Source organism: Sphaerodactylus townsendi, linkage group LG08 (assembly GCF_021028975.2).
Source record: "Sphaerodactylus townsendi isolate TG3544 linkage group LG08, MPM_Stown_v2.3, whole genome shotgun sequence".
Lineage (NCBI taxonomy): Eukaryota > Metazoa > Chordata > Lepidosauria > Squamata > Sphaerodactylidae > Sphaerodactylus > Sphaerodactylus townsendi.
In genome coordinates this window covers 38,453,278-38,469,225 of record NC_059432.1, presented here as the reverse complement: position 1 = coordinate 38,469,225, position 15,948 = coordinate 38,453,278, and the positions used below count along the sequence as shown (strand labels likewise).

General features: G+C 42.4%; 1 protein-coding gene across 2 annotated transcripts in view; it reads left to right on the top strand.

The window, feature by feature from the left end:
- The window catches only part of ADGRA1 (adhesion G protein-coupled receptor A1), a 437,455-nt gene that overhangs the window by 36,918 nt on the left and 384,589 nt on the right, over positions 1 to 15,948 (top strand). For both annotated transcript variants that reach the window (XM_048505436.1, XM_048505435.1), the window contains exon 2: positions 14,374 to 14,445. In XM_048505436.1, the coding sequence (XP_048361393.1) occupies positions 14,374 to 14,445 (72 nt within the window). The remainder of the gene's footprint in view (positions 1 to 14,373; positions 14,446 to 15,948) is intronic.

The following is a 15,948-nucleotide window of genomic DNA, read 5'->3' as shown; positions in this document are numbered from 1 at the left end:
CCCACATGACCCAAAGTCGTGTGCCCGGTGCGTGGCGCACCCCCTTCCCCTGATAGCTTTGCTACTGCATGAGTATCCTGCTGTGCTACCAGCCATTCTACCTTAAAGGCCCTGGGACAGCCTGCAATGATAAATCAATGAATAATGAAAATATTAAATAAAACAGAACAGTGCATGTCTGAAGGCAGGGGATCACAAGCCTCCTACCTCACTTATACACAAAGGCCAAGAATGTTCCCTAATTCTCCTAAGATCTTTTTTTTTTCTGCTGATCTTTGCTGCTGGTCAGGTTTATAATTACATCTAGTGCTGGAATATGGGAGAGAGATCTGCATTCTTGTTTTGTTGTAGATATTTTTACTAAATTGGAAATTTGTAATATATTTGGTCATTGACTGTAAATAAAGTCTTCTTCTTCATCATCTAGGGCGAGGGGGGAATAAATGTATATCTGAACCAGCTTAGGGAACTGAAGTAACTCCCCCTCCCCCCCAGCAACGGATAACCATGCAAAAAAGCTTTTTCAAAGTTTATCAAATAGCAGAATTTTATTTAACACTTCAGAGGTTTAGGATAGGATGGAATATTGGTAATAAGCAAAGGAGTTCTGTACACAAGTGTGAAGTTGTTTTCTTGGCTGATTGTTACGTTTTCAGTTTGTCACAAATTTCTTAAAGATTTACAATATTATAGACTTTCAAAATGTTTCACAGATTTAACTCAAGCTAGCGCTCAGAATTCATGTGTTACCTCTGGTGCCTGTAAACTATACTGAAATGGGTATTCTCCCAACTTGCTTTCCCTTAGGTCACATCATAGTTTTTGAAGTAAATCCTTCTGTAGTACTAGGGTTGGGAATTCTTCTCCCACATGTGGGGTAAATTCTGACTAGCGAATGATCCCTCTTTGACACAAACTCTTTCTAAGGCGGTTTCTGCACGGGCTGAAAGCAAAGGCTTCAGCACGGTAAAACACTGTCTTGGCGGGGACCCTTCGCACAGGCGCCGCTGCCAAATCGATGCAGCAGTGCTCTATGCCTGCCAATACAGTGTTTTCAAAACTTGCTTGGGGAGCGAGTTTTCCTGCAAACGCCAGCTTTCATCCGCTGCCATGCGAACGGCAGCGGGTGGAAGCCAGCGTTTTCCGCTCCCCTACCCTCCGGTGCTTCAGCCATCGCTCTGGCCATGGGGGTGTGTCTCCTTCCCTCCTCAGAGCAACAACAGAGCAATGGCTGCCAGCAGAAGCTAAGGTGGTGTTTGGGGCTGGGGAGGGGAATACACAGCTGTGCGGAGCTTGCTCCAACAGCTGCGCATCCCATGGGGCCGTTTGTGCGAACGGCCTCAGAGCCTGCATCGACATGATTAATGCCGATGCAGGCTCTCTCCTTTGGCTGTGCAGAAACAGCCAGAGTCAGTTAAATCAGTTCTGCTATTCTGTCAGAAGATGTGTTAGCTCTACTCTTAGAACCTGGGCTAGGAATTCTTCTCTCCCTAAAATATCATTTCCCTTTTTGGCTAGAGTAGGGTCTCTTTTGCCAATACCACAGGTCTTTCACAGGCACTAAACACATTTGTTCTCTCTGGAACTCAGATCTGAACTCCTCTAATTCTGTCAGAAGCTCTGACTCCTTCTAAAACTCCACCGATATCCAGCCTCTCATTCACCCACCTCTGTGAGGGATAAAACAGGCTTTTCTGCCTCTTCTTGCCCCTTAGATCCATCACAGCATAAGTATAGAAATAAGCACAGTAAAAAGGGTAAAACTCAAGGTATCCAGTCATCAGACTGTCAGAAACATTCTATTCAAGTGAACTTTGTATATTTAGTTTGATATTATTCCTGGAAGCACGTTTGTTTCCAGTGAGAAAATTCCTAGTAGACAGTAATTATGCATTTGCTCATTAATTGACAGTGCATTCATGTTTTATTTCTGTGAACCATTTTAGATCTATCAATCATTCAGAGCTTCCATCTTTTCTGGATAAAGTATTTATGCTACAGATAGTAAATTTAACATTGCAGTTATTAAATAAATTTTGGATAAGCTAAAAAGAAAATGTTTTTAAAAATGAGTCCCAAATTTAAGTTTGGTTTTTTTTCTTTAAAGTAAAAGGGCACTATCAACCATAATTTTTTTTTAGCAAGTCCTGTTTTTAACTATGATGGCTAGTTGGTAGAACTAAGGAGGAGAGGTGGTACTATTACTATTTCAGCAGTCCTGAAAAAAGTCCTGATATAGAGAACAGAGCCATAGCACTGGGCCAGTGTCACTGTCTGCTGTAGTGGAATAACTTTATCCTAGTAGCAGAACAACCATATTCTAGGCATGCATGTGGTTTGGAACTCACACAACACAATAACCTTCCAATCTTATGGGGAATTGGGGAGATCATGACAATTTTTCTGGATCATGCTTTATCAGAAAAACTGAACACAGGATTAAATGTAGGGTCTCTTTCAGATTACCTTTGTAAACCGGGTATTAGCCGTTGGCCTGATTCCAAATAAAGTGATACAGGGACAGATGTTTCAAATAGCTCATTTCAATCAGTCTATGAGCTGTCTCAAAAGTGCCCTGAAGCCCTCTGGCCATTTCAAACACTGGCCCACTCCTCCTGCCCCATTTTTTTAGTGGTGTATTTTTGTTAGCTTTTTTAAAAAGGATTTTTATTAAGACTTTTTAAAGACAAATAAAAACAACCAAAAACACACAAAAATGCTACGTTGAAAAAGGTAATGGGAGGGCTTCTGGTTTCCCTTGCGCTAAATACAATCACAGGTGGATTCCGTAGAGGGCAAATATACCGAGTCTGGGGTTTTGTTTTTTAATCTGCCATGTTACAGCCAGTGTGGTGTAGTGGTTAAGACCAGGTGGATTCTAATCTGGAGACGCGGGTTTGATTCCCCACTCATCCACCTGAGTGGCAGAGGGTTATCTGGTGAACCAGGTGTGTTTTTGCACTCCTACATTCCTGCTGGGTGACCTTGGGCTAGTTACAGTTCTTCAGAACTCTCTCAGCCCCACCTACCTCACAAAGTGTCTGTTGTGAGGAGAGGAAGGGAAGTATTTTGTAAGCTGCTTTGAGATTCCTTACAGGAGAGAAAGGCGGGGTGTAAATCCAAACTCTTCTTTTTCTTGTGGTTAATTAAAACACATCCTTGTTGTACTTTTGTACCAGTAGTTATGTGCATTCAAAGACCATATCCTCTTAAATTTATAGCACTTTTTGTCTCTCATAGTACTTTTGAAGTATCTGCCTGAAATACCTTGCTCCCATACGAATTATGTGCTGCTACATCCCTTCTACAAATAGGTGAACCTGAGCACTGGAAGAGGCGTTAGTCTGATTACTGTACTTATTAGAAGAAAATATTTACCATCTGATTCACCGTTTGTCTCCAAATATACATATTTTAGAGGCTTCCTTTTGAAATAGGCATCAGTTTGATCATATAAACTGTGATTTATTTTCTCTAACCATTCTGACCTTTTAACAACTGCTATAATTAGTGATAACGGAGACTCTCTAATTATCTTCAGCAGTTTAACACACATGGCTAAGAAAGGAGTCACATCTATTTATGCCCTGAATAGTGCAATTAAAACTACCTATAACACAGCTTTCCAAATTAGAATTTCAGGGCTGTAGCACATTCTGGATTTATTATTGCATCATGAGGAATGTGAGTTTTCACTGTAGACTTTTTTCAAAAAACAGCAAAAACAAAAAAGAAAACCCACTGAATGTTTGAGAACCAGTATGATAAAATAGACTAGAGGCGGTGGAAGCATGAAGGTGAGGAATTTTGGAGCAGTGGGGCAGTCAGCGCAGGGATTCCTGGGTCAAGATTCCTGGGGCAGAACACCATCTGCAGCCCTGATCTAGCAGTGACAGCCTTTGGAAAGTAGTCAGCCCTGCCCCAAGAAAATTGTTCCATGCTGCTGCTAGGTGCTGTTTCTGGCCAGTGAGGACTGGGCCAGGCTGAGTGTGGGAGTGGTGGAATAGGGCCCTTGCAGACGCCCTGCGCCCTGCCACAGCATTGCCCGCCCCCACCCCAATACACCCCGGAACACCCTGCCATGTCCCCCACCATGCCCCCTCGATGACCCAACCATGCCTCAACTGACCCGCCGCCCAGTTCGTTGCGCCCCCCGCTCCATTGAGGTAATTAGTTAAACTTCATTTGTGATTTAAAATCATGCTCCTTTCAACTCAAATGTATTCAGTTGTCAGGGTAGTAATGTATCATTTATTTCAGCTGAGACACCATATACTTATGAATCACCATATACTTGCTTCTGAAATCTGAATTGGACTGCACTATAGATGGAATTACCTTATGAACATTCTTTTTTATGTGCTCATATGAACCCAAAGAAGCTCTTAGTAAGCCTATTGTCTACTTGGTTCACCCAGTCCATTCAAGGATAAGAAAGACTATTCTCTGTGGCTATTGCCTTGTAGGAACTCTTCATCTAGGGTAGCCAGGTATTGTTTTCCTGCCACGAAGTCCTCCACTGGCCAGCTGATCTGTGCCAAGGGGAGGGGCTATGCAGTAGATGCCAAGGGCCTAGCCACTCTGCCTTCATCTACAGGTTTGTGTTGATTCAAGAAAGGTGGCTGACCAATTCTTTTTAGCTTAATGGCCAGCTTACCACTTCTGGTTCCCTCCATCACTCCTCATTTTTGAATCAGGATCCTTTTCCAGGATAGATGAATAGGCTAACTGGAAGCCAGGTTGATGTCAATATACCCTCTGGCAGGGCAGCTGCCCAGGTTTTCTAGCAGGGCCCACTGTCACTTGAACCCCCAACACTCCTCCCCTGCCTGTGTGCCCTACCCTCACATTCATTTTGAAGAACTTCACCACCTGTGCTCCCATTTCCCAGAGTTGATGGGAAAGCACGTGTGGGTGGTCCAGAGAAGCAGCATTCCTGGTAGTCACAGCAACAGGCCTGTCAGCTGCACACACTGGCCAGCGCTCTTGGGAAAAGGGCATGAATGTGGTACAGGTGCCTGGGAACACCGACAGTGTGGAAGGACCAGGGGAAGAATGAGCAGTCAGGTGGCAAGACATGTAGTTGGGAGGGCAGAAATGGAAGTATAGGAAGAGGCCAGTGGTGAGAAAAAGGAGCCCTCAGGTACTTTCTACCCTGCCCCCTTTTCTGGAACTGACGCTCACTGGAAGGAATACTTGGGCAATAGTGTCATCCTTGCTGGCTGGAAGTGATCCAGGGAAGAAATGAACGGTGTTATCTTTATTTGTAATAAATAAAATAAAGATTACACATAAATTACAAAGAGCACCAGTGTGGTATAGTGGTTTGGGAGTTGTATGCTCCTTTTGGTCCCTGTTGGAGAGAAAAGGAAAATATAAGTGTATTTTTTAAAGATTGTGTTTTTGTTTAATAATGTTTCCCTTCCCAAGCTTTTGTGGTATGTGAACCAGAAAATTGAATAAATAAATGTATAGACTTAATAAGGAATACAGTGTATTATTTTTACTGACTGTAATATCATTTATACTAGTGTAACAAGATTCTGAAGCTTTCGCTCTCTCTAGCTTGGCCTACTGTTTATACTATTAGAGCTGTTTCCACAACCATATGCCAATGCAATACATTTTCCAGGTGTTGAATTTCACAGATACAGTTGATTGCAGAGAACCTCAAAATAGCAGTATTTTCCTGTCGTGACTGATCTATAAATCTGACCTCTAGGGTTGAGAATATTTGTGCAGCCAGATTCAATGTTGGGAAAACAAATAGAAACAATATGTTTTACTTGAGCTGGATCTGTGGTTCAAAGGTTTGCTAGTTCTTTAGGAATGCTGTAGAATAGAGGGCCGTCTTGCTTCTCTGAAGTAGTTTCATTTGCATTACTTGGATTCTTGTGAGGTTTGTGGGATTCATATTTTGTCATCCCATAGATTGACATGTATGTGTCCAAGGAAAGAAATTAGTTTAGTGAAAACAAAAACTTCTTGACATAACCAAGTGATATATATCAGTTTGCTACATATTTAGCATATATAGCAAATTGGTACTCCTGAAATTATAGGCTTGGGAGAAAGAAGGCAAAGTGTGGTCCCTAGAAAGTCTAGCATCCAATAGTGTAGAAAGGAAATGGCTTCTTGAATACTACAAAAAGATTGCTCTGTGTTCCAATCTGTCCATGTCAAGTGGCTTACCATGCACCTCAGGTGATTTTTCACAATGAAACTTGAATTCTGCAGGAGGTATGGGAGGGTATTGCCATTTTTTAGCGGCTTGGTGGATGCCAGTTTACAGAGTTCTATAAGTAAAATTAAAGAGAAATCCCTGTCCCTAAAGTACCTTACATTTTAAAGACTACAAGGCAAATTACTGCAAACACAGTGTGCATGGAATGCATTACTCCTGTTGAATGTGGGAACTGGGTCTTTGCTCTTGAATTTTGTATCTATCCTGGCCCATTTAAGTTTGAATTTTTGACTTTCTGGAAAAATCTGTCTTGGTAGGCAGATGTACAGAAGATGGATTGCTGTGGTTTTAACATTTTATGGCTTTAATCTTGCATCTTATATTTTGCATGTTAATTATTCATCATAAGTATTTTAATTATGTAGATGTGCCTGGAGGTCTTTTGGGCCTGGGATACATTTTTTTTAAAAAATAACATGTAGAACAAATAAATGATACAAAAATGTGTTTAACCAAATCATGCCAGAAATTTTGGTTATAGTGTACAGAGTGTAGACCTGTGTGGCTTACATATCTGATTACGATAGGTTGGGCTTCAAATATCGCCCCAACTGTGTTGGAGCAGAGTTAATTAAAAAAGCGGTCCATATCCCTTTTCTGCTGTTTTAATTTTGAATGTGATGTAATATGTGTTGTACCATCCTTGAAAAATGTTTGGAGAAAGCAACCGGCAAGCAGTTTGTTCCTGAATTGCTAAACCTTGTGTCAGCCCTGAGGTCCAGGAACTAAAGATTGATTTCAGTTAAAAAAGAGGTAGCTGCTGTCAGATATTAAGCTTGCAAACTGGCATTTATAGATTGTATCAGTGGCTGTCAGAGTATGGTGCTTTTTGGCTGTGATGTCCGTATTATGCTTCTTGCATTCCCAGTTCCATGTCACATGTGCAATATCCTTGTGGGAAGCGTAATCACTGCATAAATGGTGTAGATGCCCTCAGTGTGCTCATTTGGGAAGTGATCAGAGCCACAGAGAAATTAACCTCCCACCTCCCAAGCTGCACTGTTCACCCTTCCCAAAACCTCAAGCAACATTTCCAAGCCTCCCCACCCAACCCTTTCCATTCAACTCTCCTCCCACTCCAAGCATCACCTTGCCATTTTGCCCCCCCACCCCAAGCCTCATCCTTCCCCCTCTAAGCCTCACCTTCCAACCCTCCACCACCCCAACCCTCCCCATTCCACCCTCCTCCACCCCAATCCTCACCTTGCTGCCCTCCCCCACCCCAACCTACTGCTCTCCACCCTCCCCTATCCTTACCTTCCCTCCTACCCCAAAACACACCTTTCCAACGCCCAAGCTACAGACCCACAATCAGGTGAGCATCATATTGGGAGCAATGGGGGCTGCTACAGCCCCAGTAAAGTCCACTTCAGGGGGCGATGCCTCCCCTTTGCTAAGGCCCATTGCATCTCCCCCTGCAATGGGCTTTGTTGCTAGTTGATAGCATAAATATTGCCTCTCTCTCCAGAATTTTAAGCCGAAGTGGTGGGGCAAAACACGTTGCAAGAACATGAGGACTTTTGATAACCTAGCATCAGGTACTATTGTAAACAATATACTGAGCATTTTATTGCTGCCATTTGTTTTTTATTTGGAAGGAACATTTTTTTCTCTTCCTGGCTCCAAAGCAAGAAGAGTGAAAAAAGTAGAAAAGTCTTGCCAAGGTACTGCTGCCACCTGCTTCACAGAGCCAAAAATTACAGGTGCAGTGCAGGAATATACATGAAGCTATTAAAGTTAAGCAGTTTTGCCCATCTGAAGGCAAAACTCTGGATGTTGCTAACAACTTAAAGGCTTAGATCCTATTCATCCAGGTTCCTAGGGTAGCAAAAAGAAAGCAAACCTTAGTTTTTCATTGGAACAGCTGGCCAAGAAAGAAGGTTTATATCATGTAACTTAAATCAAGGAATAATCCTGCATTTCAAATTCTTCTGATACGAACAGTTATTTAGAAGAAGAAGAGTTTGGATTTATACACCCCTTCCTCTCCTGTCAGAAAACTCAAAGGGGCATACAAACTCCTTTACATTCCTCTGCCCACAGCAGACACATTGTGAGGTATGTGGGGCTGAGAGGGTGTCAAAGAACTGTGACTAGCCCAAGATCACCCAGCAGGAATGTATGAGTAAGGAAACAAACCAGGTTCTCCAGATTGGAGTCCACCAGCTCTTAACCACCATACCATGCTGCAAAATCCTGCAGGTAGTTGAGGATGTTGGTGTTATACAGGCAATGAAGGGATAAGATGAGAGAGAGAGACAGACAGACACCATTCTACACAGCACAAATAAAACATCCTAAGGATGGGAAAACAGGCGCCTTGGGGAGGAACTCCATGCAGCTTTTCTCCCAAGAGGTCCTCAGGACGCTCAAGCCATCCTATCTTGAGGATGCTAAACTTCCAACTTTTTTCTGCCCAAGTCTGCAAGTCATCTTCTCTTGCTGTGTGGAGCTGAAAAAATATATCTTATTTTTCCCACTGACCATTAAATCTGTCTGGTCAGTTTCCTCCACCACTCTTGCACTACATTGTGTGTTGCTGCAGAAATTCTCCATGCCTGCAGCTTTTTGCTTAAGGTTTTCCTGGGATTTTTGCTCTGCAGGCTCCACTGCTGGGCACCTCTTCAGCTCGAAAAGTACACAGTTGTACTCAGCTCGTCCTGCCAATTCTGGCAATATATGGGTTCTCCTTTTTAAAATTTTCAGTGAGCTATTTCTGAAGTGATGAACACATGATATGAAAAGTGGCTTGGATTCTCCTGCACTTTGGCCATATCAAAGCTTTATAGTACCTAACAATAAGAAGGGGCCAAAAACGCAGCTGAGATATTATGCACTTGGCAAGATGTGCTCCCTGTGCTTTGCAGTTTCATTTATCATGCTGTAGTCTATAATATGGAAAGAAAAGTTTAAAGTTAAGTTGAAATAAGGGGATGGACTTCATGAACAGTTTTGTGCTCCCCTGAAGAGCAGGAAAAATTCTCTTTTGGAAAGGTGTTGCTCCTTCTCTGGCTCTGTACTGCAGTGAAATTGCCCTACATAGCAGCAAGGCAAAGAACATGGCTGCGGCAGGTTGATAACAGTCTCAGCAATGGGATCAGTGGGAGTCTTCGCTACCTTTACCAACTTAAACTGAAAAAGATTAGCTTCCTTTGCCTTCCATGACACGATGGACTGCTACAAGATGCTGTGAGGTCGTTGTGTTCTGTATGTGCATTGTGACTGGCGAGGAGCACTCAGTGAAGAAGTAAGCCCATGGGATAATAAAGTTAGGCATGGTGCCAAAGCAGCACCAGATCAGGAAACAAAGAGGCTTCAAATTGCCCTGAATGACAACAGAGAAGATAAAAATTGAGGGAAGGCTGGTTTCAGTCTCCCCTCAACTCCGAACAGCTCTTTCACCTTGAAAATATCAATAATATAATTTAATGCCTCTCTAATTAAGGCATTTTTCATGTACAATTTATTTGTATTTGTGGAGCAAAATAATGCCTCATGGAGACGCAAGCCTCTTTATGTTCAGGTCAAATCTGCTACAGTAGTTTTGGGTATAGTTTATACAGTCCTATAGTGATGTCCTAAGCTGGTGTACTCCGAATCCTGCTTGGGTCTATTCCATGGGGCTAACTCCCAGCAAAATACTCTGTAGAATGGCCCTGCTTGTCACCCAGGTATTGTGCATGCAGGGACTGAAAATAGTATAAATCATTTGTTGGATTACTGCTGTCCACCATGCGGATAAGGTCAAGCTGCCCCACATGCTACTGGTTCCAGCTGATAATTAGGGTAGCTTGTTAGAATGCTAACAGATTGTGATTAGGAGTTTAACAGGTGAGTGATTAACAAGCTGGGCAAATGCTGATAATGTTTCACATTACTCTGATTATGCCAACAAAAGGAAGCTTTTAATCTTTGACTTGGCTGCAAGGCTGTGCTTATGTTGGAAGCCGATTCGTGAATTCATGAAGTCTTTATAAACTCTTTCACTGTATTTTGGTAAGGGAAAGGATGATGAAAGGTTGAGAAAGCACGCATGGTCCCTGGCATACTCCCACACTGCAGCTGCACACTCTTGTTGTGGTACTCCCTCTTATGACTGTTGGTCTGGCACCAGTCTGGTTGTGGACCTATGATTGGATCAGTCCTCTGGAATGGCTTACCAGACAGAGCACAGAGGGCACCTTCATTTTCTGTCAGTGCTATTTCAAAGGGTGTTTGGTGGTGGGTGAACTGTTTTGGCAGGTATAGCAGGTTTAAAAATTTTTTATTTTACCATTTGCTTTGGCCTTTTTGATTTTGTGTTATATTATTATTTTTGCCTCGCAGCTGCTTGTAGCTTTGTTGGCTGCCACAAGTCCAAGAAACTTAAGTGAGATATAAATAAACAAACAAACTGTGGCATGGGGGAGAATCTTGTTTGGGCTATCTGGTTGACAGGTCCTCTCGTGGCTTGCTCTTTCAGAATACAGTGGTCTCAGAACAGAGAGGAGAGGGGTTAATAAACACCCTGAGTCATCATCTTCTGCCAGTGGGAGATGAGTAGGAACTGTGCTCATTGGTCTGAGTCAAGAGCCTCATGCAGATTATGCTTAATTGTGCCCCTTACACCCTTGGCATCCCCTGCCCCTGAACAATTGCCAAGGATGACCCACAATGAGTGCATTTTCCATCTAGAGTATGTTTAGTGTTTGTGATACATTGCTGATTCAGCTTTTTAAAAATTGCAGTATTATAGTTTGTTTGTCATGGCTGTTTTAACTGGTCATCTTGGTTTCACTCCACTGTGAAGTTATTGTAGTTAATATATCTGAAAGGTGTTTTGAAGTGTATTTCAAAAGATAAAGTGTAAACATTTTAATAGATAAAATCAATGATTGCAGTCAAACAGCTTTGTTCCTAAAGTGTTTTGGGGCCGTTTCCTAGCTTGTTGTTCAATGTGCATTGCACAGAAGGGAGGTCTAAGAACTACTGCTATGCCTGGTTTTTTTTACCAGAAACTAAGGGGCCAGTTTATTTTCCTCCAACTAACTTCTGAAACTAAGGAACCCTTAATTTTTTCTCTGTTTTTGTGTGTGTGTGGATTTCCAATATGGCACCAATCTAAGAAGAGTGATGGGCATTGTTGAAGCAGCCAGACAATATTGCAACTCTGTATATGTTATTGATTCCCATATATATTTCCTCCATCCACATAGTTTTAGATAGAACTGTGATTATTTCCTTCCTATTTACTTTGGCAAGTTTCCTGTTTTTGTAGCCTGGGCTATGCATTTTGCTGACTAAAGTGAGCTTTATGATTTTTTTAAAGGGAGTACAAATATAAGTCATGTTGTGAATTGGAGAGTATACCAATTCAAACATACTGATCTATTATTCCAGCGAACGAGTACAGTTCTGCTCAACAGCATGTGAAGTAGGCAAAGAATTTGCAGCACGGAATCGGGAATAATCATTTCTGCATAACATCTCTCTGAAGCTGTTTGAGCAAAAGGAACGTCACAGAGTTAGAACAAATCAAGCCTTTACAGATACAACAATGTTTTAGCTAAAGGATTGTTAGTCGGTTGCCAAAGAGAAATGTAACCCCAAACAGATTCTAATTTGATGAGCATTTTCTGATCATTTGTAAACATTTGCTGCAAGCATTCCCTTGATTGCTATCAAGTACTGTAAAACTGAACTTAGGGAGTTAGATCTGATGTCATGTATATCTGTCTTTCACTGACCACAGAAGAGAAGGCTTGTCATAGATGGTGTGTATGTGTGTGTGTGTGTGGGGGGGGATGGGGTTAAACTAACTCTTGGATGGGCAATCATTTCTTCCAGTGGAGAAAGATTGTAAAACAAGAGACTGTGAGGAAGGCTGTTATTGCAGAAGGACTGAGTCTACTTGTCCTATATGGAGTGACCCTGGCTTTTTCAAAGCAGGTTAAGAGCTGGATGTTGCTCATGGAACCAGCCTTGCTGTTCAAAAAGCAGGTTGGCATGGTGGCCAATAGTCTCTTCTGTCAGCTGCATCTGATTCGCCATGTCTCTGGTTACCTAGACTCAGATGATCTGCTATGCTGATCCATGCTTCTGTGTCCTTGTGCTTGGATTACTGCAACACACTCTACGGCCGATTCTGCACTCACTAACTCGACCTAGGTTCGACCCCACATCCAGCGAGTTCTATGCAGGTCCATTTCTGCTCTGCTGCTCTGTCCCGCTGTTAAATTTCCGACTCCACCAGGGAGGTACAGTTTTTTCGGCGAACCCAAGTCAAAGCTGGCAAAGTGGGGAATCTCCGTCACCTCGATTCGCCCGGTCAGCCAATTACAGATGAATATCTTGGGCATGCGCGGAACGGGAGACTCGCGCCGGTGAAAAGCGTGCCCCCCCCCGCTTCTGTATAGAAGTGATGACCATGCACATAAATGGAGGGCAGATTACACGCTGCTCATAGCAACAAAATGGAAAAAGGAAAAAAAGGGATGCACGCTTGCATTCCCACTGCAACGCAGCAGCCTATCAGGAACGAGGAGCGAATGACACGCTGAGGTGATCCCGCCCTCTTAGCTCGGCTCTGGCAGGACGACCTCAGCTATGGGGAGTAACGGAGGAATCGACCTAGGTTGGCACTTTCAGCCCGACCGGTCAAACCTAGGTCGAGTTAGTGAGTGCAGAATTGCCCTACATGGAGCTTCCCATGAATAATAATAATAATAAGAGTTTGGATTTATATGCCCCCTTTCTCTCCTGTAGGAGACTCAAAAGGGCTTACAATCTCCTTGCCCTTCCCCCCTCACAACAAACACCCTGTGAGGTAGGTGGAACTGAGAGAGCTTTGAGAAGCTGTGACTAGCCCAAGGTCACCCAGCTGGCATGTGTGGGAGTGTACAGGCTAATCTGAATTCCCCAGATATGCCTCCACAGCTCAAGCGGCAGAGCGGAGAATCAAACCCAGTTCCTCCAGATTAGATACACGAGCTCTTAACCTCCTATGCCACTGCTGCTCCTGAAGACAATCCAGAAACAATGACTGGCCCTGAACTTAACAACTTGACTATGGTCAGTGGCTAGGTGCTGGGAACATATGTTGCACATATTTAAAAAGCTACATTGGCTGCCAGACTGTTCGGTTCAAGGTGCTGGTTATGTCCTTTAAAACCCTTTACAATCTGTGATCCATATGTTTGAAGAACAGCCTGTAGTGTCCCCTGGACTGTAGTACTTACTCAGTCACTGGTTCTCATGTCCATGCAACAGAGACAAGTTGGTCCAAAACAACAGCTTTTTATTTACAAGTGGGGCAACTCTTACAATCATCAGCTTAAGCTAACATGCAAGAACTGGGAACTGAACCCAAGAGCTCCCATCGAATGGGACCCAACTAAATCACACAGATGATAGGGGAGAGCAGAGTGTTCCATTCCATTCCATACACATATACATAGTAAATGTACCACAGCACCTTTTTTCATATGTCACCATGTGCTAAGTATCCCACCACTTAGGGTGGTTCATCTGACAATGACTAGAGCCAGAGCCTTTCCCATTGTGGTTCTGGCTCAGTGCAACTGGCTTCCTGAAGAGGTGAGAGGGGCCCACTTGTTGAAGATCTTCAGGAGATGCTTCAAGGCCTGCTTGTTTGCTAGGGCTTTTGAAAGGGTTTGAATGGCTGACATCTTTTAAATGCGGGGAAAGAGATCTGGAGTTTGCTGTTGTAGTTTCGGTTTTAACTGCAAATGTTTTTAACTATTATTGAAAGCCACCATGAACCATAATTTATTTATTAATTTTGCTCCAACTTGTTGGGATGGGCAATGTGTTCAGCTGCTATCAAGGTGCATTCTGGGGGTAGATTAAAGAAAATACAAATGATTCACAAATCGCACTATTTCTAAATTTCATGCTGAACTTCATCATGTTGGCTGCTTTCTTAATAAACATTAGCTTGTTGAAGACGTGATCGTTTCCTGTTGTAGACAATCATCTGATTTGCTGCCTTAAGGAGAAACGCAAATGGGACAAGGAAAGCTGTGATTAGTGTTTTACAGAACTGTCACTTACTGTAATTACATGTTTTCAATCAGCAAAATTGTTACCATGCTATATTGACTAAATTCGTTCTTGTGACTCTTTTTCAGCATCCTGAGTAATAACAAGATCTTATGGTTAAAGAACAACTCTTTCATTGGACTGAGATCCCTAGAGAGACTGTGAGTAGTTTTTTAATTCCCCTTCCCGGTTTTTTTTTTTCAAAACCTTCTTTGCGTTTATTTGAAATGCTCAAACAAATATGTAATGGAAGCCTTGAAATGTGTTTAGGGACAGGAATTCTGGACAGTGTTTTGGAGTAATGAATATAAAAAAGTGAAAACTGCACAACATTTGAAACTGGAATAAATGAAAAAAAAAACGAAGGGGCAAACATGCTTTTGCATGCCCTTGTGAAATGGAAGCTGACAAATGAAAGATAATTGGGTTTTAGGTTGTACTCTCTGCCTGAACCCTTTAATTCCCAAGTGTTGCTTTGAAGCTTAGAGCCTTCAGTCTAAACGCGATGGACTGTATTTTTGTTGTTAATTTATGTACAATAGAAATAAACGTTCATCTCTGCTAGGTTTCTCAGATGAAAAAGTCACTTCTCATTCAGAAGAGTGTGAGGGCTGAACTACAAGTTATGAGATGCACAGGGCTGCCCCTGAAATTTGAATGGAAAAGTCAGTCCATGTTTCCGTTCTGTGAAGCACAGAGAAGTTTACTTAAGGTCTTAACATCACTCTGAGCATTTATGCATCTCTGCCAATGGTAAACCGTGAAAGGTGGACAGGAAATCAATCTCCTTATTAATGACAGGACACAAGTTAAGTCGTGCTACATGCTAGAACTCCAACTCAAGAAGAAGGTAGCTTGACCACAGATGATACAAGGCTACCACTGTCAGTCTACTATAATATAAGCTAGAGTGCTTCTAGTACGCAATAAAAACACTTGTTGTCTTTTCAGTGATGAGTGTTTCTATGAATCACACCTGAGTGACCTGTAAGAAAGCTTGACATTTTGTACTGCAGACTTAGGTTTCATATAACACAGCTCCATCTTGAATCTGCATGAGTAATACCAGTTGCCAAGCATCTGAAACAGACTCAACTGTTTTCCAAAGTGGTGGGAAGTCACTTCCTTTTAGAATGGGGAATCAGCGAGAGCAGGCTCTTGGCTTATCTAGAGGTTGGGCAACTTGAGACCTTGATTACCTATGTATATCGGAGTCAGTTTTTGCAAGAAACATGCAGGAGATTAAACAAAAGTTTAACAATTTTTATTAAGGGATAATGGGGGTTTACAAGCAATAATAAAATCAGTGCAGCAGAACACACATACAGTCCTAGGATATAAGTTGTGAGGGGATAGGTCTGGAATAGATGAGGAAATTGGGAAGTAAGGATTATAGGCACCTGATCTTGGAGTGGAATGGTCTGATGAACAGAACTGAGTGACCTGTGCTTAGCTCTGGAAGAAAAAATGTATTGTGGAGAAATATCACAGAGAGGTGTCCAGAGATATTGAACACTGGCTACTGGGAGAGGAGGTTTCTTACAGGGAAAAACAGATCCTTGGTTATGCAGAGTGATTCTTAATGTCCCAGGACAAAGAAGAGTCCTGACTTTTCAGGGAAAGACAAGAGGCAGACATCAACCTCAATGGCTGGATCATTGGTC